The sequence below is a fragment of the Puma concolor genome, chromosome E4, assembly GCF_028749965.1.
Source record: "Puma concolor isolate L17-30 chromosome E4, mPumCon1.1.hap2, whole genome shotgun sequence".
Classification (NCBI taxonomy): domain Eukaryota; kingdom Metazoa; phylum Chordata; class Mammalia; order Carnivora; family Felidae; genus Puma; species Puma concolor.
The window spans coordinates 13,737,702-13,764,897 of NC_141683.1; the positions used below are offsets into that span (position 1 = coordinate 13,737,702).

Sequence of the window (27,196 nt, forward strand, 5' to 3'; positions counted from 1 at the left end):
AAAAAAAAAAAGCGTGTTGGAAGGATCATCTGTGTGGTGACTGAAATCCTGCAGAAGGAAGATAATGGTACCGTACGTTGGAGAGAGCGATAGTCATCTAAGACTTCACTACTCAAACGGTGGCCTGGAAGCAACCACATCACTGGGTTCTTGTTGGTCATTCAGAAGCTCAGGCTCCATCTCAGAAATCCAGAATCAGAATCCACAATTTAGCAATATCCTCCTAGACACGCATGTGTCCATAGAAGCTTGAGAAGCATTCAGTCAGGAACAAAACATCTTGGTGAAATGAGGAGAAACCTAGGTGTTGAATAACTGTTAACAAGGAGGGCAGAGTGTGGTGTGGGGGGTCTGATGACAGACTCAAAGTTGTAAGATTTTAGGGAAGAGAAACAGTGAGTGGTCTGGAAACCACAATGAGAAACAAAGAGGACAACCACCCCACTTCCGGGATGAGTAGGAAGAATAGCCACCATTTGAAAGGATGCCCAGGGAGGCAGTGTCCCCAGGGAGAGCCTAGGTCTCATTGGAACAGAAAGATAAAAATCTGAAGAAAATGTTGACTATGCTTGAAAACTCAGGAAAATACAGGGGTTGCCAAATTACGGGCAGTGGGTTGCAGAGGACACGGGAAAGGAGGCTCAGGGTTGAGGAGGTGCAGGAGATGGCCTTATGGCAGTTATTGTATAGAATTGGAGGGACACCTGGAGTCTGGGTCTTACCCTGGTGACTGACTGACATAAACAGACATGAAGGAGGAATGACTTGTTCCTGGCAGAATTCAGGCAGATAGTGAAGCCAAAACTGTCAGTGTGGTGGGATAGAGAAATGTGGGTGCTCAGGGGGGGCCCTCTTCAATTCCAATTATGGAGGCTGGGAGGCAAAAACAAACAAACAAAAGGAACCAGTTCCACTTTTTTCAACAGAGGAATAAATAAATGCAGTTAGATGAATGCATACAATGAAACACTACAGTAACGTGAATTAAATTAACTGGGACTATGTGTTTTAACATGGCTTAAACCCAACATAATGTTCAGTGAAATATGTTTCGTAAAAGTTCTGATAGCAAACATTCAGCTTGATAACATTTATGTAAAAAGTGTAAAGACAGAAGAAATAGTGAATACTGCTAATGAATATATATGTATATATGCAAGGATATAATAAATATATGCTTAACAAGAAATCCTGATGATGACCCACCAATTTTAGGAAACTGGTTACCTCTGGAAGAGAAACAAAGAGAAAGGATAGAGCTAGAATTTTAGTTATATTTGTAAGGCTTATTAAAGAATAAAAATAAGGGCGCCTGGGTGGTTCAGTCAGTTAAGTGTTGGACTTAGGCTCAGGTCATGATCTCGCGGTTCACAAGTTTGAGCCCCGCGTGGGGCTCTGTGCTGACAGCTCAGAGCCTGGAGCCTGCTTCAGATTCTGTGTTTCCGTCTCTCTCTGCCCCTCCCCTGCTCTCTCTCTCTCTCTCTCTCAAAGACAATAAAAAAAATAAAAATAAAATAATAAAAAAATAAAAATAGATCTGAAGCAAATATATAAAATATCAACACCTGTTCTGTCTTAGTGCACACATGAGTTTCTGTATAATTACTTGAAATGCTTTTCATTTTAAAATAATACACTGAAATGATAGATAATGGAAGAGAGATTGTAACTCACTACAGAGCCTTGGGAGACAGGCACTGAGGTTCTTTAAAAATCAGGACCTGGCCATTTTATCCAGTTACCCCTTCTTTCTTTAGGGTGTAGCCACAAGAGCTATCTCAACCTACCTTTTCCTTCCCCCTGTCCCCTTTCTCCAGGGTAAATGCATCATATTTTCTTGTGCAGAACAATTTAGCTTTCACATCTGCCTCTCCTTCTAGACCCTTCCTGGGGTATATTATTTCACAGCTAAATGGTATTTTGCATTACCTAGATAGTTTCTTCCCCAAAAAGGAATTCAATGCTCGTTGTTAAGTAACAAGGAGAAGGGAATCAATATATTATCACAAAAAATACCTGCAAAAGCCATATGTTCCATCCTTTGCAAACAAGCATACTGATGCAACTGCTTTTCTCTCAATAGGGTGTGAGGTTTGAGCTTATTTTCTGGTGATAATGATGATGATGATGGGTTTGAGATATATTTGAGAGAACTTCTGCTGGAGTGAGTCATGTCACGGGATTTAGGTTTTTTTCTCAAGGCAGCATAACACAAAGTCAGAAATCAGAAACCAAAAGCAACTGAATTCATCTGCCTGTACAGAGTACAGAGAAGAGTGTATGAGCTGAAAGGCCCACATTTGCTGAGAAAACTCACCTACTTTGTCTTCAAAAAGTGTCTTCGATTCATCAATCAACTGAAGTACAAATGTCAGTCGCTAAGATCAGTCAACATGTCACAGTGCAAACTTAGCCACTCCAGTAGACAAGATTTTTGTCTTCAGTATAACTCAATAATCAAATTTCATTTGTAAAACTGGTGAGTTTTATTTAAATAAATGCATGGACTATGGGAGCTAAAACAACAAATGCAATGTTGAACTGCATTCATAGTGTCCAATCAAGAGCAATGCTCTAGCAAAAGTGTTTCTTGATCTTTCCATTATCACCCCCTAAGGAGCCTTTTAGATATCTTTTCATAATTGTCATCTGTCCCATGAAACTTTAACTTGAGAGATGTGGTGTTTATCTCTCTATGTATTGTGTGCGTGCCTGGGCTTTATACATAAAAAGAGTATCATTTCCTCTCCAAGAACCAATTTGTGCCCCTTGGGGGTGATATCCCACTGCTGAGGATGCCTTCTGGATGTCAAGCCTGCTGTTATATTACATTAAACTTACAAACTGATTTTAGACCCAATCCTTCTTTCTTTTCTTGTTTAATCCTCAGTGAAACATAAATATATTAACATATGTGAAGTTATAGAGCTTAATATTTACTCAAAATGAATACTGCAAGTAAACAGGATCAATGAACTATTTTCCACCCATCCTTCATTCAACACTAGCAATTTGATCATTACCTTAAAAGCAGAAAGTTTTTAATGACCAGCCATCTGCATATCAGCTTTCCTTTTGTTCCTTCTTTCGTTGACCACACTGGTTCTAAAACTTTAATGAACAGAAGAATTTCTGTACAGGATTATACACACAATATCCTATGTACTCTCTATTATGAGTTAGTTAAGGGCTTTCTCCAGGATAATTTTGACCATACTCAATTTTCCTCTTGCATGCTGATTTTAGAGCCTAACCATTGAATGATTCCACACAATTCCATGCATTATTCAGACCCTAGCTGAATCTGTACTCAGTTCTGGGCACTTGTTTTTATTTTATTTTATTTTATTTTATTTTATTTTATTTTATTTTATTTTATTTTTTGAGAAAGAGACAGTGTGAGCAGGGGAGAGGTGCAGAGGGGGAGAGTGAGAGAGAGCAAGAGAGAGAGAGAGAGAGAGATGGAGAATCTTAATCAAGAATCAGACACTTAACTGACTGAACCATCCAGGCACTCCCTGGGCACTAGTTTTAAGACAGACAATGACAGACTAAATTATGCTTTACTAGAAGATCACAACTATGGCATGAGAAAGATGGTTACATTAACCAGAAGCAGTTAGCCTTAGGGGAACTTAGCTTAGGGGAACCCCAGTAACTATCTTCAAATATATGAGTAACTAGTGAGAAGGATTAAACATTAAAGCAAACCATGAGCTCAGACACTGATTAGAACCCTTTGACCTCAGGAAGATTACATAACCGATCCATGCCTTAATTCCCTCAACTAAAAAAAGATGGAGATTAATAGCATTTATTTTGTCAAATGACCATATTATCCATGAGGTTAAAGAGACGGTTAAGTGAGTTAATATATAGATATAAAGTGCTAAGAATAGTGGTTAATATGCACTATCCCAGTGTCAGTTCTGGGAAATTAACAGTTCAAAGGTACAGATTACTGATTTCAAAAACTGCTTCTGCACAGCATGGTGAATGCTCCTTTGCTGGAAACAATCAAGAAACTGGTTGAGTATCTGTCCGTGATACTGCAAAGCAGAACAGACCATAGGCTGGGGGGCTGGGCTAGGTGATCTCTCAGACTCTGTCAAGTCTGAAACTCAATGTGTATGCAGACCCACCATCTACCTAATTACCTCCAACCTTAAGCTCCTTGGATATTTGGTCTGAGGGAAGCCGTTTGCAAAATTGACCCATAAACAAAATCCCACACAGCAGTGGTCTGAAAATCTTCCCTATGTGGTTAGTGATGTGTCTTCGTGCCTGTTCAACCGCAACGCTGAGCACATTGGCTACCTGAACATTGGAGCCCACTGACCACCCCCTTGGTCCTTACACTGAAAATTCTTTGTTAGCCACCCAATGGCTGCCAGTTCCTGCTGAAAATATGTCTCGACCTTAGATGGACTGTGTTTTCCCCGATGCCAACAATGAACAGCCTTCACTACTAAGAAAGCCACTGTATATCTGAATTCTTCTTATGATACCCAGTGCAAATGGTTTATTGAAAGCTACAAACCAAACAGCTTTATTTTTAAATGTATGCATAGCTCCAAATAGCTTGGGGCAGGCAATTATTTCCACTTAATTCGTAAAACTGACTTAACTAGTCATCAACAGGTCATACATGCATGGCCACAGGCATAAATTGTAAGTCCAGTTTGAAAAGTTTTAATCCACTAGTCTTCTCTTGATTTTTTTTTCCTCTCCTACCTTTCTTTAGTACCTGACAACTCTTATTACCTCGTTATTAAAACTGTCGCTTTCCCTGACTCAGTGACTTGCAAATCTGTGGACTCAAAATCCTTTACACGCATTCAGCCTGTGTCGGTTTCCACCCCTCCCTACCCTCCTTCTCAGTGTGGTCCTTAGGGTTCCGTTCTTGACACTCTTCTGCCAGTGAACTCCTCTTTTTTTGTTGTCTTTAAATACCATCACTCTCAAGTTGTCCAACAAGGCTCCCGAGGGGATGGTAATGAAAGAAGATGGAGAAACGCTTTGATACAGCGTCGTGTTGATTTGGACACCATAAATGCAGTTCAAATTGCATTTGTTGTTGTAGCTGTCATATTGGAAGCCTTCTGAATTTATATAAAATGTGTCAGTTTTGCAAAACAATTTTGACCATTGGGTTATGATGAAAAGATTTTTTTTAAAGCCTAACATGGTCGATTTTGCATTGTAACATGTCAGTCTAACTTAATGGCTAACATGTGTACTTCCATTGAGGACACTCTTAGCTCAGGTCTGCGGCTCAGGCACCAGCTAGAGGATTCTACTCAGATGATGCCTCTGTGCAAAGGCATCTACGACAACCCCAATCAAATGATGTTACCCCTGCTCACTCCCCACAACTTGACTACTTCTACTCAGATTCAAATACCCAACCGCCTTTGATTCATTTCCTCTCTTCATCTTAATACTTTCCCTGTAGCCCACCAGCCACGATGCACCCCTGACTTTCCCCATAAAATATCACACCCTAACCTTTCTGTTGCATTGGCATTTAAGTCTTCACAATCAAAGGTCTGGATCACAACAAAAGTTCATGTGTTCTCACTGCCCATGACCTCCTTCCTCTCAAATGCAGCACATTAGCCTCCTAAAAGACTGGCTTTCACCAATTCATTAATTCTTCATCCAAGAAACGTTTATTGAGTGCCAACCTATATGCCAGGAAGACACTCCAGAGTGGTAACCCCATGAGACGTACCCAGTAAATCTTTGTGGAGAATTTGTAAAATTCTCATATTTATTTAGATTTAGTGAATATTCATTGAGCAACTTGACACTGGTGATTCTTCCTAGAGGGGGAGTGAGTCAAATGATCTGGGTTGCAAACTTTCTTAGCATAACAGTGCAGCAGATTGAAAATTGTTCCTCCGGGGCCACTGTGAGTGCCCCACACAACCGTATTAATGCTTCAATGTCCCCTTCCAGTTTGCCATGGTACAAAGGACAAAGTCAAGGGAACGTGAGAGGAATAAAGACGTTCTTATTCTTGTTATTTATTTGCCTAGCCCATACCTCCACATGGGGTCAGGCTCACAAATGAAAGAAGTATGGAGTTGTTGTTTCTCAAGGCTCATCAAAAAAGCCTTTGACCAAAAATATCCCACCTTATTGGGCCAGTCTCATAGTAAAAAGTCACAAGTTAGTTTTTGGAATTACAACATCAAGTGTTCAGCCTAAAATGTTATTAGAGGAATGACATATTAAATCATGATTGGCCTTTCATTCTTTACTACCAATTAAATTATGTTCAACAACACTTCAATTATTTTACAGTATCTCACACATCATTCCTGATGCTGTCAGTCTAGGTCAGGCCCCATCAGGGCTGACATGCAGGTTTGAGCACTGAACATCTTCGGGATGTACCATTGCCATAGACCATACAGCAGTCTGCACATCCCCAGCAGCCTTTCCTCTTACCTCACTCCCATCCAGTTAGAAAAAGAATTCACCCCTCTGGTGTAATCCGTATACAGAAGAGTATAAAGTATAAGGCCCTGCCTTTTCAAACAGAATTTTTGTAGTATATAACATCGGTCCCCTCATCTCACATAGTTCCATTCACTGTTCCTGTTCACCTACTGGCCTTACATTGAACGTGGTAACACTTTTTTTTTAATGTTTATTTATTTTTGAGAGAGAGAGAGAGAGAGAGAGAGAGAGACAGAGTGCAAGTGGAAGAGGGGCAGAGAGAGGGACAGAGAATCTGAAGCAGGCTCCAGGCTCTGAGCTGTCAGCACAAAGCCTGATGTGGGGCTCAAACTCATGAACTGTGAGATCATGACCTGAGCCCAAGTCAGATGCTTAACCGACTGAGCCACCGAGGCACCCTGAACATGGAGACACTTGATCGTTCTTTCCCTCCAACCAAAACTGTCTTTCTCCTTCTCCTTGTCCAAGTCATGGCCATTCCCTAAGTCCTAGCCTACATTCATTTGGTTTTCCACAAAATCTTCCCAGAAGACTCCAGTTCAGTCTTCTCTCCCCTCTGAACTGTTTCAACAAATACAATCTGGCCCATTCACTTAGCACATGTTCTTTGAAGAATAAATTTTTTTTAAGTTTATTTATTTTATTTTGAGAAAGAGAGAGAGAGCAGGGGAGGGGTAAAGGAGAAAAGGAGAGAGAGAATCCTAAGCAGTCTCCACACTGTTAGCACGGGGCCCAGTGTGGGGCTTGAACTGATGAACTATGTGATTACCACTTGAGACAAAATCAAGAGTCTGTCGCTTAACTAACTGGACCGCCTCGGTGCCCCAAACAAATTTTTTAATGTACGTGTTTCCTTTTTAAGACGTTATAAATTTTTCACTGGTATGATCTATTATTATTTTTTATTTTTCATTAAAAAGCAGACATTGTTCATTTTGAGAAAATTCAGGACACTTTTGCACTTATGAGCATCATTCTGTGTATATATCGTGATTCAACAAATGATTTAACAAAACAGAACAATACACACAATGGACACACTGACCAAGCCAATGGGACAGATATAAAGTCATAGAACATGGTTAGGGAGCATCCAGTTGAAGACTGGTGTGAAACAGAAGAGTTGACTAAAGAAACTTCGTGAACATGAGTCACTGCTAGGAGGACAATATCACTTAAGCTACCAAATTGGACATGCGGGATAGGTGGGGGAAGAATCTGTTGAAAAGATATTTGTCAATTACCTTCTATATATAGGTACTGTGTTAGGCTCTTGAGGTCATCGTCTCAAGGAACCCGTGACGATATATGTTCTAGAGTGTCGTGGGCTCTCGCAATCCAGGACCCTTTTTTTGAGTTTAGCCAAACTGTATTCAATCCTTCGCAATCATCACTGAGAACATTAGAGACTTTTAAGCCAGTTTTTCTTGACGGTTTAGACTAAAAGTTGCAATGTAATAACATAAGGAATAAAAAGTAATGACTTCATTGCAATTCAGAAACTCTCTAATTTTTACAAAAGAAACCATCAATCTCCAAGGACAGATCTGAAGCTGCCAGGCAAGGAAAAACCTAGGCTCTAATCCCGGTTCAGACTCAAACTGGCTATGGGACGATGGGAACGGCACCCAATCTCTCTGAGCCACATTTCTGTCTCTATAAAATGTGGGTACTGGACTAAACGATCTCAAAGACCACTTCTACTTCTAACGTTCTATGATTCCGTAATTGCTGTGGGTTGGAATTTAATACAAGGCTGCTCTGCCTCGGATCCCACCTATTGGAAATGAGTGGGGAGCCAAAGGTCCTCCTTAAAGATGAGATTTCCCAAGAAGTCAAGACAGAATGTATGCACCAAGGGCAGAACACTATTCTTTCTCTTCTATAATGTGCTTCACTCTTTTGACTTTGCAGAGAGAGCTTGAACAGCCAGAGGTAAGAATATGCCTGCACCTTCTCCTTTCTACAACCTCTTGCAGTGGTCCCAAGGTACCCTTCTGGCTAGTATTTTGATGAGGACCACAAAGGGCTTTTAACGCTGGTAGTGTCCCGATAAGGTGTCTTCTCTGAGACCTCAGCAGCGAAGACACACATGGCTAGGCATATCTTCCGTAGCAGACGTGCTGGTGCCTAAGGGCTCACAAACGCCCATGTTTACAACTCTCTGGGATCTTTCGAACCGAAAGGAAGCACATAGTTGAACAGGGCTATAGGGAATGTCCCCACATAACTTTCCTGTATTTGAAAACGGCAATACAAAAATTGAAACTTCTGCTCTTGAATTGGCCACAGAATTGTGGGAAAAGTTTCAGATGAAAGGAAAATCAGTGAAGATTGGTCTTTTGGCTCTGCCTTTTCATAAAAGGCAAAAATGACTCTTCCCTTAATGAAGGATGGCTGGGGGAGGCTTAGAAGATTCACTGATTTGGTTTCATTTTAGTTGGCTTATCTAAACCAGATCCAAATGATCTAAGACTTTGGGGTTATAAAAAGGGACTGGAATTCTTAGGGCAGACATGCAAAATTTCCAAGGCTCCCTATTTCTTGTCATCCCTTCAACAATGTGGTGCCAGCAAAAACCAGCTAATAGAATCTCATGATCCAAAATTAATTTGGAAAAAAAAATAACCAGCCAGAATTTTTTAACCTAAAAAACAGGGTGGCAATTTAGGCTGGATTTGCATTTTCGGCAAAGGTTCATGTCAGTCTTGCTTTAACGTTTGTGGGCATACTCAAGTCTAATTTTATTTTTTGACCAATAAAAATAATTGTATATATTTAAGGTGTTCAGGGTGATGCTGTGATATATATATACTTTGAGAAACGATTGCCACAATCAAACTAATAAACGTGGCCATCATCAGGTTTAGTTTTAACGAGGACAGTTTTGGAAGCCTGGCGGAGACCTTGAATGATTATTGGATACCAACAACGTTAAAAGAATGCTATGACCCCCGGAGGCTCACCTGGTTTCAGTCTGAAAGTAGGTAGCTTCCTCCTTAATTATGTCCCTCTGGGGGAGGGAAGAGGAGAAACTGAAAAGGCTTTTTTTTTTTTCTTTCACGCTTATTTATTTATCTTGAGAGAGACAGAGACAGCACAAGCAGAGGAGTGGCAGAGAGAGAGAGAAAGAGAGAATCTCTGCTGCCAGCGCAGAGCCCGAGGCAGGGCTCGAACCCACGAAACTAGGAGATTATGACCTGAGCCGAAACCAAGAGTCAGATGCTCAACCAACTGAGCCACCAAGGCATCCCTGTTTTGTTATTTCTAAGTGAGAATACTTATTCTTCGAGACCTGAGTCTCCATGAATTGACTTTCATAGTTGATAACAGTTCTCTCAGTATTTGTATCTTTATACTAATTGCTTCTGAATTCTGAGATAGTTTCCCAGTTTATTGTCTATTTCCTTCTTTACATTTTCTGTAACATTGAATTTTCATTTTAGTATTTTAAAACAGAATTTAATTGGATTATTGTTTTTGTTTTGAAAATTCTCATCTCAGCCTGCTTCAAATAGAAATAATGTTCTCACTGAGAACAAGATGTTCTGTAAATATTTCTTATACCTCATGAAATAAATCTTTTCATTTTTTCTGAGTAGCTAATGCTTTGGTTCTCTTATGCCACAAAAGATTCAAAGTCTCATGTTTGTTTTTCTGTTTCCTCATTCTTGAGTAAGGTAATGAACTTGCCCTGATATGCTGGTTTAAAGCCCATGTTTAATATCCTTCTTATACATAGAAAGATATCCATGCCTGGTGTTGGAAAACAGTAATTTTGAAGGCATTATTCTCACCAAAGCCTACGTGCTAGCCATTTTCTCCACAATACTCTATTGCTGGAAAGCAATATTGTTTTTGTCCAGCAGCTTCTAAATAAATGCAAATTCTTTCACCAGGTCAGAGGTCTCTGTTCTTATCCTTCAAGCAATACAAGTAGAATCTATTTAATAGACCCTTCCGGAATCCCAAGAGTAAGTAGAAAAAGACAGCTAAGAGGAACACCCCTGAGTGTAGTGTCTATTTCTATAGAGAGAGTATTATGCTTCTCATTGGTCCCTGATGCCTTACTACAGAAAGGGTTTTCCATGAAGCTTGTAAACTTCAAGCTTAAACTCTCATTTGGGTGAGAGTTTTAAGGCTTGTGAAGGTCTCCAACAAAGTGTTTTATATAGTCAATTTTTTTCTTAATGTACAAAACTAAAGGGGTGCCTGGGTGGTTCAGTCGGTTAAGCATCCGACTCTTGATCTCGGATCAGGTCATGGTCTCACTGTTCGTGGGATTGAGCCCCACGCTGGGAAGTGCAAAGCCTGCTTGGGATTCTTTCTCTCTCTCTGCCCCTCCCTTACTCATGTGCTCTCTCTCTCAAAAATAAATAAATACAATATTTTTTAAAACTTTCAAAACTTAGATATTCTATCTACTCCATCTTTTCCTTATTTCAGGAGACTGCAAGGTAGCCATTGGCATTTCTGAAATATCAATACAAGAAATTAAGTTTGAGATCTATTTAGTTTGCTCGGTGGAATATATTTGTGTGGATCAGAGACATTTCCAAGCATGGTTAAATTCTTGCTTGTGATGCTAGTGTAGGAATGGCTTCCAAGAATACTCCTACTGGCCACATTAATGACCCATCCCAAGTTGTGATGGAAAGATGCAGGGCCACAATATAAACACATGCTATAGCCCCCACACAAGTATGTGGAGTAGTAGAGAAGAAATAAGGTCTAAAATGGATGGCATCCAAAATTATCTCTGGAAAAGTCTTCTAAATCTTACAGATCAAATTGAAAGAAACTTGATAAATGTTTTCCCAAATTTGGCAACCTTCTGAAAACTTGCAACATTATGAATGAGTTGTTTGAAAAAAAATCATTATATTGTTAGCATTAAAGTGTGCACCTGAAACTAACATAACACTGTATGTTAATTATACTTCAGCAAAAAAAAAATCGTCGATATTAAAAATAATTTTGGATCAACCGTAAAAGAAGTAGGATTGAATCATCTTTCTCTGTCTGGTGTAGAAAAAAAAGGTATTACAAAATCAATAAGTAAAGAGGCACTAAATAATTATGTAACCAAAAATTAATTGAAATGAGTAATTATTAATTAATTTTAATCATGTTCTTTTTTATTTTTTATTGCAATATTTTTCACAGTTTTAAAAAATATTTTAATTTGTGGTGATTTCTTTTCCCATTCTAAATAAATGTTAACTTTCACATCAAATTTCATCTTTGTAATTTTGTATTTCTTTAGGAGAATCCTTAATATTTTATAACTGTCAGACCCCACAAAATCTGGACTCATGTTTCTGATTCACTAGAGAGGAGTCTGTGTAACTCAACAGTCCTCTTTCCCTCGACCTACTCCTGCTGGTCAGTAACCTACTCAACTGTCCTTCTTGCCCTCCAGCCTCACCTTCCACCACTCCCCATTGCCACACGGGGACCGCAGCCAGTTGCTTCTTAGGCTGCTGTAATGTTGAACTATACCCAGCACACTTTCCTTTCTTGCCACCATGCCTGGAGCATTCTTTCCCTACTGTCTGAAAGTTCTCTCAACCTCGGCCACCTCACCTACCCAGCTCGCCAAATTCTGCTCAAGCATCATTCCCCTGATCCTTCTCAGATGTCTCCAAAAGAAGGTCATCACCCTCTCCTGTGAACTAACTTTGGACTTAGAATCCAAAGCTTTTAGTATTGCATACACTATTGTGATTATTTGAGTGCATGTCTTTCTTTCTCAGTAGACAATGGGGTCTTCAAAGTCACGAAATATGTTTTATGCATCTTTACCCAAAGCTCGGTTGATATTGTCAGGAAACAGTATATGTCACCCCCAAATATCATACATTGGCATAAGGATTGTTTTGAACTGAGGGCAATTAAGAAGCAGGAAATGTAGAAAGATCTCTCTTCCCTCCCTCTATTTGCCTAAAAGTCGGACCGAATTTCCCTTTGTGAAGATATTCCCCCTTCCCTCTCCAGAATCAGGAAGAGAACAACTCTCTCCACTGGAGACAAAGTCAGCACTGGGATAGGTCTGCAAGCAAACTTTAGTGAAATAACCCTTATCTTCCATTCGTTCCTCCTGTATATTTACCTTCCCACAATAAACCACCTCTAGAAGCCCAAACCCCTTTGTTAAAATGGCATCTAAGCCCCCAGGTCTAACCCACCTCTTTGGGTATTTAGCTCTTTTCTTTGAAGGGTTCTGTGCACATTAAAATATCAACATCAAATAAAACGTGTATGCCTCTTCTCCTGTTAATCTTCTTTTTCTCAGTTTAATTCACAAGCCGCAGTCACTTAAATTAAGAGGATACAGAAAGCTTTTTCCTCCCTTTCAATATTAATTAAACTGCAGTGAATTATATAAATAAGGCCCAGTTGTAGTTTATGATATGTAAAATTAAGGTTAAGCACACAGCCTACGATCAAAGATGAGAACAAATCTAATAAGCTCAAACCTGAGTGTGAACCTAGTCTATGGCCTGAGCTAATTCATTTAAGTGGGCCAAGCAAGGACTACTAATTATGCATGTAATGGGATCGTCTTCTGGTCTAAAACCCAGTACTGTACCACCTTGAACACAGATTACATCACCACATCACTTGCTGTGACACTCAGGGAACTTGAAAACAAACTTCACATTACTTGTAACAGAGGCCACACTCACGTTAGCTCAGAAACTGCTATTATCACAGGAAAGGTGGATTTTTTTTTTTGTAACCTGAAGTTAGTAACTTCCTCAAACTCTTTGAGATTTAGAGGAACCAACACACATTTTGCCATTGGGTCTTCCTGATTATTAACAATCTCTGTTTACTTTAAAAGAAAATGTACTCCATATGTTCCAGAATCATTTGTACTTAAATCGCCACATGGGAGACATAAATAAATATTACATGTACATATGCTTGAACATTTGTAGATGTGGAAGAGACTACTTTTATCTTTAAAATGAGGAGTTCTCATTTTGATGTCTAAGAGGGAAAAAAGAAGCTGTGGGTTCTCTCCCTGGCTTGGCTACTCATTCTATACGTAATCTCAGGCACTGGGATGGTGTCCTCCTCTTGAACTTGAGTCACTATAGCAAATCCTTCTGGGTTCAATTGAATGACATGCTAATTTAGGACAGAGTTCAAACCTCCTGGTCTCATGCCCTTTTGTCCCACTGACAACCAAGGGACCAAATCTTCTGCACCCTAATTCAAAGACAGAAATCATATATTTGGCCCCAAAGTTCAGTTGCCTGACCCTGCAACTAAGTCATCATTTGACTTCGAAGAAGGAATCTGCTCTGAGATTTATCCATCTCAAACTCTGGAACAGTTTGTTCAGTGATACAAGAATGATGTAGCCTCTTCCACCTTGATCTTTTTAAAATATAAATTGAGGGGAGAAAATGTTCTCTAAAAAGGCACCGTTCAAATGAATTCCCATACCCCTTGTACAGCTTCTAGTACATTGTCATCATAACAAGAAGAAGAGAGAGAAGGAGGAGGAGGAAGAGGGGGAGGACAGCGAGGGAGGCAAAGGCAACTCACTAAGGCTGTGTGACATCCCAGCTCAAGGAGAGGCTAACACTTCAGCTTCCAGTAGCATGACTCTGATACACAAGCAACAGCACCAAGCTCCCAATGGCTGAGAATGCGTCGCAGGAGCCCCACTGCTCGTACACAACTACCAGGGCCACTGCCGTGGACTAGTCGTATTATCATTCAGCCCTATATCACTCAGCAGAGTATATATGGATCTGACCCTTTGCACCGTTTTGTCTTTCTCCCATATCATACCCTTATCTATTCATGTTGACCAAGCAAAAAGCTATTCTGGTCCTCTGTCTCTTTAGCTGCTGGTGGCTATAACCAGATTGAGTTTCAGGTTGATGAATTCTACTTGACATCTCTTAGACTTTTCAAAGATACCAAAAATTAACATATTAAGCATAAACCCTTGATACTTCCTCAATTTTTAGGCTTCCCTATGTTTTTCCTCCCAGGGAACGCGGCCACCATCCCCCCTCTTCGAGAGCAAAACCCAGCAACTCTGTAGATTCCCCTCTACCTCAGCACCCGTTCCCAATCCCCAGGCCCTGTTTCACATCTATACAATTCTCACATATTGGCTTTCCCTTAACATTTGCAGGGTGCAGGGCAAGAGCTCCACATACTCTATGTCTAAATATTTAAAAGCTATGAGTAAAGTAAGCAAGGTATCAGGTAACGTGGTTCTCTTCTCCTGCCTTGATACGCATATCTTCACGATGACTCAGAGAACAGGGTTCAAATGAAGAGTCGTCCATCTCTCTGGGGCCCTTATTTCGTGACTAAAGAAGAGCTGGTCTGGGCACCCTGTCATCCCCTCCCGCCTGCAAGGGACACTGTGGAGACACATGGGCATCCAGACTTTATGTCTGAGCCCTGTGAGCTCTCTTCACAAGCTCTGCACAGAGCTCCTCCTAGGCCACCCTGGGGCCCAGGACCATTCACTCTACATGTTCAGAGCACACTTGGGGAGACACGCTAGAAAAAGGTCAGCACAGACCCCGGAGGTGGACACAAGGCCACTTGGGCCATTTGGGCTGAATGAGTGGCTGAAGAGCCCCTGGTCCAGGTTTAAGTGTCCTGAAAGCAGAACAAGATGTTGACTTATACAAGCTTGAGAAGCCCAATATCTAACACAGGCCTGATTATATACTAGGTGTTTCATAAGGATTTGATTTAAAAAACACATGATTAGATTAATGAACTTTCATCTTTAACAGCAGCGCACAAACTGGCACGCTTTGACCCGTTGCCTTCACAATGCAATCCTGCTGGTAAAAAACAAAACACACTCAGTCCTGACGCCTGCCCTATTGTACGTTTTACAGAATGATTTACCTAGAAGCAAAGGCAGCCTGTTTGTCAAGTTTAAAGATGACATAAAACTGAAGGAATGTGGAAGAAACTAATGGAATATGTACCAGAAAAATGATTCACAATGATCTGCAACGATGACATAGAGTGATTATATAAAACCAAAAAGGGCTTTGTTTAAATGAAAGTGAAGGCTTCACTTCGGTGTAAATACTTAGTTTTGTTGCTCTATTTGTTACCCATAACCATCTCTATGATTTTATGTAAATATATGTGTGTACAGAGAGGCACAAACTTGTATACACTTTTAATTTTCAGAGAATAGGAATCACTTGGCACATAGTGTTGAGCAATCTACTTTTTTTCTGGTTAACACCACATCATTAAATATTATTCTGAAGTATAATTCTCCAATATCCCAGGAGATATTCCATAATTTATTGAACTATCATAAGACTGTTGTCAGTTCTGTTGTTTTGGACATTGTTGCCATGAACTTTCTTTTTTATTTTTTTAACATTTATTTATTTTTAAGAGACAGAGCATGAGCCAGGGAGGGGCAGAGAGAGAGAGGGAGACACAGAATCCGAAGCAGGTTCCAGGCTCCAGGTTGTCAGCACGGAGCACAAAGCGGGGCTCGAACCCATGAACCGTGAGATCGTGACCTGAGCCAAAGTCGGACGCTTAACCGACTGAGCCACCCAGGCGCCTCGCCATGAACATTCTTAAAAATAAATGTTTGCCCAAACCATTCGTTCTTCGCAATAACTTCTAAAATGTGATTGTCGTCACCTACACTGCAAACTCGTTTTCCAAAAAGGCTCTAGCAACTTACTTTCCCACCAGTGCTTTCCCACCAGTGTGAGGATCCCTGTTTCCCAGTTCCTTTGCCAAAATTCTCAGTTCCATCTTTGAAAATCTTTGTCTCTGTATAGGTTACACGTGGTATCTCAACGGTTTTGACTTACTTTTTTTTCATTATTTGTGAGGCAGAATTCTTTCTCAGATTTTTATCAGCTTTTTGTATTTCCTCCGACAAATGAAACTTAAAAACATACACTTCTACATTTGTTTCTCCAAAACTCAATAATGTAACCAGAGAATGGAGAAATTTGGCTTGATAGCAGATTGCATGAAAAGGAAAATTTTTTTAAAAATGCAAAGGGAATATGATAGCTGCCTTTAAATATTTGAACAGTTAGCATATAGAAAAGGAATAATGTTTAGTTTATATTTTTTCCGAGAGGAAAAAGTAGGGCAAGCAGATGGAAAGTTACAGGTTGGCAGACTTTAGCTCATCTGAAGAAAGAACTTTTTCACTGTCTCCGCTATCCAAAGATGGAATGGATTGTCTCACATAGTGAGATTCCTGCCACTAATGGAGTTCAAGGGTATAAATAATCCACTGTTGGGAAGTTGGAGAAGGAAAGTCCTCCTGTATTGGGTTAACAAGAGACTTTGAATGTGTCTTCAAACTGCATGATTCCTTGCTCCTGTGAACCTGGGCTCACAGAAATTTCTTTAATAAATGTATTACTATCTACTACTTTTATTTTTGTAATTTTTTAAGTTTATTAATTTATCATTAGAGAGAGAGAGAGAGCATGCAAGTGGGGAAGGAGGAGAGAGAGAGAAAGAGAGAGAGAGAGAGAGAGAGAATCCCCGCCAGGGCCCACATCACCAGGGCAGAGCCCTATATGGGGCTTGAACTAACAAACCTGAGCCAAAGTCAGACACTTAACCGACTGAGCCACCCAGATGCCCCTATCGACTACTTTTTATATTAACTACTGTGTACAAGAGAATGGAAATGTCTTTAAAAGTACCATTTTTATATCATCTAATTAAAATATTGTGGCAGTTGGGTTTTGAGATTTGTGCTTTTTACTCTTATCTAGCACAAAAACTTACGCTCTTCTTTAGGTTTTTATCTGTTCAACTTCGAATATGTTTATATTATATTATAAACAAGATTCCTGGGGTTGTTAAACTTTAAAGTAAATTTTTAAAAACGTGAACAGTTTAATAATAGACTAACAGAAATTAAAGGCATTGTCTAGTTAGCGAGTCTGCTAGAATTTGGGAGCACTTTGCTGGCATTTAGTTGAAGCAACATATGCCCTTAAAAGTGATAAAACTAGAAACTCCTAGGTGGCTCAGTCAATTAAGCATCCAACTCTTAATTTCAGCTCAGGTCATAATCACACAGGGTCATGAGTTTGAGCCCCGTGTCGGGCTCTACACAGACAGCATGGAGCCTCCTTGGGATTCTCTCTCTCTCCCTCTCTCTGCCCTTCCCCCACTCATTCTCTCTTTCTCTCTCTTTCGCAAGATATATAAATAAACATTAAAAAAGTAATAAAACTATTTTGCATTAAACTAATCTATACCTTTTCACTCAATTAGATGTGTCCCCAATAGTGAGTTCACAATTTCTAGTTTTGAGGGTTGGTTCCACTTGAAAGCTACAGGTGGTAAGATCAAATTATTAAACATTTTCATCTTTTATATAGTACATTCCCTCTCCTTTTTTCTCTTGGGTCACCTGGTAAAGTAACACCTGTACTTCTTTCCCTCCCTTTCAAGTTCTAAAGAAAGAAGACTGTTGGACACATCTCTGTCAAACCCAGAGGAGTATAATCATTCCACAAGAACAGGCCTCTTAGCTGCATTAAGCTGTAGAAATCAGCCTTTACATTTGGTTTATAAAAGCTGGCATCACATTGCAGAGCACAGGGATTCTGAATCAATTAGTCAGATCTAAAGCTTTAATTCATCGTAATACGGTAATGAGCTAGGCATGCTGTGGTATGCATTAGCGCCCGACTCTTTCCAATATTCCACTATGGATTTTTTTTTTTTTTAAGCCCAGCTTGTTAAGTGATACCAGCCTACATTGTGTTATATGATCTTGCTGATACTGCAGATAAAACATAGCTGCTATTTATTTTGGTAATTTAATATGGTAGAAGGGCTTAGAAAATTGTACTGCTCACATGCTATTTCAGGGTAACAGTGACCCACCCCGGTCCGGAGAAATCGCGTTAAACTGGGTCCAGTGTTTTCCATTCTGTTTTGTAGCAACGTGTTTCTGGGCTATGTTTAACCCCAAGAAAGCTGAAAACGCTGGCTAGGTCAGGAAGAAAATCCCCATAGATTGGCTGTGATGTAGCATCAGAGCAGTCTCTATTTTCGTCATTTATGGTTTTCATAATCCCATTTCCAATTTAGGGTACTAATAGCTTCTTTTTGGAATGCTTACTTTCTAAAATTATGTGCGGGGGAAGAGACTATATCTGGCCTTCTTCACTTGGCTTATAATGGAAATGCACCCAAGCAGTATTAAGAAATTCCAGGTGCTAGAAAAATCTATATGCCATCCAGAAGAACCTTTCTTGGTTCTGTAGGGTCAATCTAATGAACATAATGAAGAGTTCAGGAGTAAAAACTGAGAAAGAGCCAGGCAAATCTGGCTGCTGGAAGTTTTCCCAAAATGCTATACTTTCTCTTTTCCATGCCTTTGGATATGCTATTCTATTTGCCAGGAATGTCAGTCAAAATCTCTTGGAGGTAGGTTGGGGTGTCGCATTGGTTCATATCTATGTAAAGAGAAGGGAGGTCATCTCATAATCACAGGGAGAATTTTCCAAATACTCGAGCCTCTTTCCTCTATACTTCCTGCCCCCACTGGGAACCCTGGTTTATAAAATACTAAGTAACTACTGACTGATTTGATGTTTTGGCACATGTTTTAAAGTTTATTTATTTATTTTGAGAGAGAGAGAGAGAGAGAGAGAGAGAGAGAGAGAGAGAAAATGAGCGGGGGAGGGGCAGAGAGAGAGAGAGAGGGAAAGAGAGAATTCCAAGCAGTTCCGTGCTATCAACGCAGAGCCCGATGTAGGGCTCGAACTCATGAGCTATGAAATCATGACCTGAGCCAAAATCAAAAGTTGGACACTCACCCGCCTGAGCTACCCAGGTGCCTCTGTTTTTGCACATTTAATAGAAAGAAAGATGAGTGAAATAATATTTTCAGTCACTCAATCTAACCCTTCACTTCTTTTTTTTTTCCCATCTACTCTTCTCTTGTGATATTTTTGAAAGAAAGCTATATGTCAGGACCTCTGCTGAGTGCTGGAAATGGAGAAATGAATGAGACTTCATTACTGTGAAGCTCATGAAGATCTAGTTAGGGAAACAAGAACAATATAAATAATTCACTTAGTGGGCAAAAATATAGGCAAGACATTTCACTGGCGTGGAGATCCAAATAGGAGGGAGAAATGCAAAGAGATGGGCATTTGTTAATATCCTTTGGTTGGTATTTTGAACACAAAACTTGTGTAATTTCTCAGAGTCCCTCTGCCACTTCCTTCGTTTATTCTTAGTCCATGTTCCATGTGTGCCAAGCTCCCTCCTCCCTTCTTAACCTGATTGAAATGCCATGTTATGGAGCACGGGGTCTGGCTTCCCGAGAGGCTGCAAAGAGACAGATGCTGCAACTTAGAACTTGAGGACAATTAACACCCAGAGGTGGAATCTTGACTAATGCGAAACAAGAGACCAGAGGGAACTCAGCACATAATTTGTCTCCCTGTTGCCTTCTGCAGGGATGACTCTGAGGCGTGATTCTCCTTGTACACCTACCAGAAATTTCTTCCCCGTGAAGTGAAGGAACACACTATCGACTTAACTATTACGTATCTTTTCAACTCATTGTGAAGCAATGGCCAATGAAGTAACCCATCACATCACACTATTTCCCATCTTTCCTTGTCTCGAGGTGCCTTTTCCTTCAATCCTACTATCTTAGGCTTGCACCTCTGAAATAAATTGTTGACATTTTAATCCTTGCCTCAGGCTCTACTTCCTAAAAGATCTAGAATATGAGAGCTGGATTTGTGACTATCTGATACCACATAGCCCTGAACATTTTCTGGGGCAGCTGAATCCCAGGAAGCCCTAATGGGGTCTTCACGATGAAGAGACTATTGCTGGTGACCCAGAGTAGCTGGCCTTGTTCTGTCCTGTCCACCTTCACTGCCCTAACTCCCACTGTCTTGTGAAGATAAAAACTTTTTTTTTTTTTTTTAGTGTCAAGAGACATGGAACACTTCCACAAATTTAAGTTTCATGTCCAACTGGAAATTTGTTTCTATATGTGCAGTTTGTCAGAGAAAAAGTGTTGTTTTTGTATGAATACAGAATGTGATTTATGCAAGTATTAACAGAAAAACATGATAAAATAATGTCTCTATAATGTATTTATATATTTTAAATTTTTTAATGCTAATTTAATTTTGAGAGAGAGGGAGAGAGAGAGAGAGAGAGAGAGAGAGAGAGAGATACAGCATGAACAGAGGAGGGGCAGACAGAGAGGGAGACATAGAACCTGAAGCAGGCTTCAAGCTCCAAGCTGTCAACAGAGAGCCCGACACAGGGCTTAAACCCATGACCTGAGCTGAAATCAGAAGCTTAACTGACTGAGCCACCCAGGTGCCCCTAGAAGAATTTTTAAAGAAAAAAAAAACTGGATTAAGTCCTCTTTGAAATCTTGTTTGCGCATCTTGGCTATTGTACTACGTGTCTGTTGACACATGATTGGAGTAAAAAAAAGTGGTTTGTATATGCAGCAGAATAGTATTCTGCCCTGAGAAAGCAGTACGTCTTGCTACTTGGAACGACGTGGATGGACCTTTTGAGCACATTATGCCTATTGAGATGTCAGATAGAGAAAGACAAGCACTTTATGGTATCACTTGTATGTGGAATTATAATAAACCACACATAAGAACAGACAATAAAAGGGTGGTTACCAGGGAAAAGGGAATGGGGAAATGAGACAGATGGTTAAGGGTACAAACTGACCAGTAGTAAACAGAGATTCATAATGCAAAATACAGTAAATGTGGACAACAAAATGGTGTCATAATCATGAAATTTGTTGAGACTAAAACTTAATTATTCCGACTGCTGAAAAGAAGGGATAATTGTGAAACCTGACAGACTTACTAATTATTACTACAATGACAATCATTTTACAATACATAAATGCATCCAAATAACATGTATGCCATAAGTTTACTCAAGGCTACGTCACGTGTTTCTGTTAAAAAAAAGACATAGACTAACAGTAAGATGTTATTCTCTAGACTAAAAACAAAATTATTTCAGTACTGACAAACTATTTTCTAGTAGTTGTAGGACCTCAGATGAGGATACGTTTACCCACTTTATGGTCAGTGGAACTGTCCTCTTGATGGTGTCTTCATGGACAAACGTAGCTCCGTGTATTGCAAAGAAGCCGTCGTTGGCTGTCTTGTCTTCTGCAGCTGATCCTCTTCCTGGGTAGATTCCAGGGTTCTGTACAACAAACAACCTGAACGTTAGTTTCAAAGTAGGAAGAGACAAATTCTTGCACATTCATCATCAAGTGGCCACGAGGAGCACTTCTCTTCCAAATCTAACTTTCTGCTTCCTGAACTAATGCCATATGTTTCATATTCCTTCAGTTCTCCATCCTTCCCTATAAACGATGTGGACCACTTCTTTCCTATTGGTTTTCTTCTCACCCTTTACTTCTGGTAGTAGCAAAGTTCTCTGAACCACTTCTCTGCCTTTCTTCCCCACTTCTTGCCAAACTGTGCATAATTTGTATGACTTTTCAAATCATTCCCTTGTGTTGCAAGTTACAAACTTGTGTTTGCACACTTAACCTTTATCTCAGTATCTTTCCTGACACCTGTCTGAAATCTAAGAAGCACAAACTGATTAGACAAGCCAGTGTTCTAAACTTGCAGCAAATACCCATAGTTCAAAGGCAACAAACTTCCAAAGAAAATAAAATATTCACATACAGCCACCACCCTGCTAGAAGAGCAGCTCCATGAGGGATATTTGATTGTTTGGTTCACTGTTTTATCCTCAGAACCTAGAGCCTGTGCAGTGCAATAAACATTTGTCAAGTGAGTCAATTAACAAATAAATGTGCAAAGTCCTATTTAAGATCCATGCAACCCCAATCAGGATCGTGTCTAAATCCAAACAAACCCTAAAAGTTCATTGCAAATGCTACCGTTCTAAGAAGACTGTCCTGAACCCCACTCCATCGCTAAAGTATCTTCTATCCTTTGAATTGCCATAATGTTTTATCTGCCCATCTCTTGTGACCTTGATCCCTTTCTCCCCAGAAGCATACTTACACTTGCACTTAGATCTTTGAGTTCTCAATACCTTGCCAACCTCCATGTTGTTGAATAAGTTGTGTGTGTGTGTGTGTGTGTGTGCGCGCGCGCGTGCATGTTATGAAACCATTTCAAACTATTACCTTTGGAAATGCCATAATTATCTCAATCAAAATAATATGTATAGATAACGGGAAATGAATCCCGATAATGCTCTGTCTAAACAACAGAACAAAGTTTTCTTCATATGCTCAGCAAGAGCATACTAAGTCATGTGATCCATCTTAGAGGTTTGGGGTTGGGGAGAACCAAGGCAAAAATTACATCAATATCATGTTTCCCCAGAATAATTACCTTAGTCATTCATCTGCTGATTTATCTTCCACCATGCACATACTTATGACAAATTATATTATTATTTTTACTTATAAAAGGAAAACACAGGACTTCCCCCTCATATATTTCTTCTGGTTGACCCCAAATTTGCTTTGAGTCCATTGCTCTAACACTCACTCTGATTTTTCTCTAAACTTCGGGATCATAATTCACCCAGATCATTAGCAATTTTCTTCCCTTATTGCATGATTTCTGTCTGCCCCTGGGTGGCTTTATTTTAATTAGAAAAAAAAAATAGAATGGAAAAGTTTCAATTGTAAACACACGGGTTCTGTTGGCAAATATGAATTTGGCAGAAGAAAGGCCCGTGGTCAGCTTAGCTGAAGTTTATTGGCTCAAAAACAAGAACAATTTTGAAGGAAATTAGGATAGTTTTTTTAAAGTGACAATTTTCTCCATCAGGTAGATTACACTATTTCCTGTTATTTTATGATACTGATATTTCACTTATACATTTTCTCCAGCTCCCATAAAATTTTCCATCTGGAGTGTACTTTTCTAATCCCTTTGTAAGCCTTTGGATTCAGTTTCTTCTTTTCTTTCTCCCTTTTCTTTTCTTTTTTTTTTTTTCTTTTTTCTTTTTCTTTTTTTTTTTTTTTTTTTTTTTTTTTTTTTTTTTTTATGTGTCAGTCTCCAGCAACCTTTATCAGATACCAGGGAACATAAGTTTACATCTAGCTAAGGAGCTTACCCACTCACAGAAAGCTACCCGCATAGCCCTGGAGGGTGGAGGGGGACTAGAAATCAGGTTCAACTACTAAAGTTACCTTTGCCTGAAACCTTAGCTCATGCCTTGAATGGCTTACAACTAAAATCCTTGCAAATTAAGACTCCTAGGGCTTCGAGCCGATAGACATTTTTCCACACAGGAGATTAAAGAGCAGGTACAGCCGAGGTTTCTTTCAAAAGGGAGGAACAGCAATTGGCTGAGGTCTGTAGGAAAGGAAAAATAAAGTAAATGCTCTTTAAGAGCTTAAAGAGTACCCAGCAGATCTTTTTCTCCCCTTCTCTCCCAGTGGAACTGTAAAGTCTTTCCAGGCAAACGACCATGCAGAAGAAAGAGACAGAACAAAGGTTGTAGCGTTATGTGGATAAAGTTACAGACTGATTAAAACTCATGTGATGAGATTTTATTAGTGATAGAACAAAACGGGAAACATTTTTTTTACACACATTATTTCCTGTTTCTGGAATACGGTCAGGTGTTTCTTTCCTTTGTCCAACATGGCAGATCAGTTGGCATCCCCTTGTTCATCTTTGGTGTTTTTTTAAAATTTTTTAATGTTCATTTATTCTTGAGACAGAGACAGAACGTGATCAGGGGAGGGGCAGAGAGAGAGGGAGACACAGAATCTGAAACAGGCTCCAGGCTCTGAGCTGCCAGCACAGACCCCTGTGGGGCTTGAACCTACCAACTGTGAGATCATGACCTGAGCTAAAGTCGGACGCTTAACCGACTGAGCCACCCAGGTGCCCCTGTTCATCTTTGTATATTGGCCAAATGATGGTTTAGCTTCCCCCACCCCTGCACATATCCTTGTCTTCCCTCCTATTTCTAGTGGCCCTATTCCAGGGGTTTTGCCATGACTTCCAGAATTTTAATAGCATCCCAGGAAAAATTGTTGGTAGAAAAATATGAGAATGATAATAAACATGTTTACCAGAATTTTTAAGTAGGCAAGCTGAGAATAAACACTGAATTCTAAAAGCTGAAGCATCTCCTCTGCCCAAATGAAGAAGGGATGGACAGGCTGCTGGTTATGTGGTCACACCAGTGATTTGGAGCAAGTTGCATCCACGGCCAGAGAGAACATGGAGGGGTCTTGGTGAGCTAGATAGATAAGAGACACAAGCAATGCCCAAGACACTTCTTGCGAAGAGGATGCTGTGGCATGAAGGGCCCACAATATTGTGTTCTTCCCTCTCGGTGATCTGGAATGTTCTGGAGTATAATTCTGGTGTTAGGATATGGGCTCTCTGTTTCACTTCACTAGCAAAGTTAACACAAAAATTTACACAATTATTAGATAATTCCTATCAAAGAAAAACTACTAGGGAAACAAAAACTTCATTACATTCAAAGTATGTTTTGATTGCTTACCAATCAAAATCAAATGGATAATACTACCTGACAAATTAAATGCTTGGTTTATATCTGCCCAGTGAATAAATGAATGAGTGAATGAGTAAACTGAACAAATTGCAGGCTTCTATGTCATTCTTTACTTTGCCTAAAGCAACAGTACAGCAGCAGCTGAATTGACACATTTTATATTAAACATTTCACATATATTCCCTTGGCATTTTATCAAAGTTCTGAAAATTGCCAGCCATTTAGACGCTCATGGCCTACTGTTAGACCATTGCATTTTTGCAAGAGGAAAACCTCTTCTTAAAATTATGATACTAACCAAAAAATCAATCGGTCTTTGGTTGCAAAAAGGATGAAAATTGAATTTTTTCTGAAAACTAATATTATCTGTTGGAGAAAAATAATAGATGGACATTATCTAGAGAACAATTTACTGGAAGAAGACCATTGTCATCACGTGAAAGACAATGTCTGGAGAAACGGCATATGAATCTATTAAAATTACAATAATGATGTATTCATTAATTTTAAATAACATTTTATCGTTGCTCTGAGTGGTGGTCATATCTGGAGTCTGATTTTTCTTACCCTATTCCCTTCCCCATTTAGAAGTCAAATATTTTTGTGACTTTGCATCGCAAGAACAATGCATATGAGCAATGTCAGTGAACACACAGGAATGTGGGCTAGCTTGATTTTGTGTAGATCCTTCTAAGATGCTCAAATTTGCTCTCCCTCATGCTTTCAAGAATTCTCATCCACACCACTTCTTATTACCATAATTTGTCAAACTTGAACTTCAAAATTATGTGTAAGTAAGGGGAAAACATTTTTTCTCCTCTCTGCATCCAAATTATCAAAGCAACATGTTTGCAATTTTTGACACTGAGACAATAAATCCAATGACCTAGGAAAACATGAGGTAAAAGTCCAGTAAGAAGGAATTGAAAAGTTCCCAGTAGACTGATTTTCGTACTTAATTGTATAAGCTGAGGAATTTACCCAACCAAATAATTGTTAAGCGAATGACTTAGTAATGATTTTAGATAGGGTTAGAAAACCAAAATCAAGAAATTAAGGTATGTTCTTTTTCATTTAACTTTAATTTTAAATACATAGAACATATCTTAATCCTTTTTAAGTGTATAGATCAATTGTGCTATATAATTAGATTCATATTGTTGTGCAACAGGTCTCCAGAACATTTTCATACCCGTTAAACATCTCTCCTCACCCTAGCCTGGCAACCACCATTCTATTCCCTGTTTCTATGAATTTGGCTACTCTACATACCTCCTATAAATGGAATCATACAGTATTTTCTATTGTGACTTGCTCAGTTCACTTAGAATAACTCAAGATGTATTCACGTTAAAGCATATGTCAGAATCTTCTTCCTTTGTAAAGTTGAATAGTTTTCCATTGTATGGATGTATCACATTCTGCCTATCCATTCATCCATTTGTGAAGCTGTTTGTTTATATTGGCAGATGTTTGCTAACCTGTTGTCACCATGTGGACATACTATCTCCTTCCCCTGAAATAAATGATACTCATATCAAAAAGGAAAAAGGGGAAATAATTGCTTACTTGGGATTTCCCACAAAATGATCTTGCCAGACCCAACCGATATATAAGTATTTTGACGTTTCAAAATTGAGGTGTCTACGTCACTGTATTTTATCACCTGTTAGATTTAAATAAAAAGTGATTAGCCATAAAGATTTGTTTGTAAGCCAACTCAAGTCTATGCTTCTAGAAGTTCATGCTGTAAGACTGCAGAACTAGTTTTGGGATGTTAAATTTGAAGGAAAACATACTTTTTATAAATATATTAACTCAGCCCTGGACCATCTCTGCATTGCCCTGCCTACATTCTGTTGGTAATGCACCCATTGTGGCAGCTAATATGCCTAAGAAAAGGAAGAATTTCTTCTCCCTGTGCTACCTAATAACCCAGTTAAATTTAAGTATGATAAGGGACCTAGAGGGGAGAAGATCTCTAATTTGGATTTAATACTTACAGGTTGCTAGATGAAATACAGGACATCCAGTCAAATCTGAATTTTAGATAGCCAACAAAGAATGTTCCAGTATATTGGAGCACCTGGGTGGCTCAGTCGGTTAAGTATCTGACTCTTGATTTCAGCTCAGGTCATCATATCACAGTGGTGAGATCAAG

General features: G+C 39.4%; 1 protein-coding gene across 2 annotated transcripts in view; it reads right to left on the minus strand.

Annotated features, from left to right (window-relative positions):
• LOC147572475 (uncharacterized) overlaps nt 1-27,196 on the minus strand; it is an 82,349-nt gene that overhangs the window by 5,736 nt on the left and 49,417 nt on the right. For both annotated transcript variants that reach the window (XM_086693672.1, XM_086693673.1), the window contains one exon: nt 21,575-21,705. In XM_086693672.1, the coding sequence (XP_086549798.1) occupies nt 21,575-21,705 (131 nt within the window). The remainder of the gene's footprint in view (nt 1-21,574; nt 21,706-27,196) is intronic.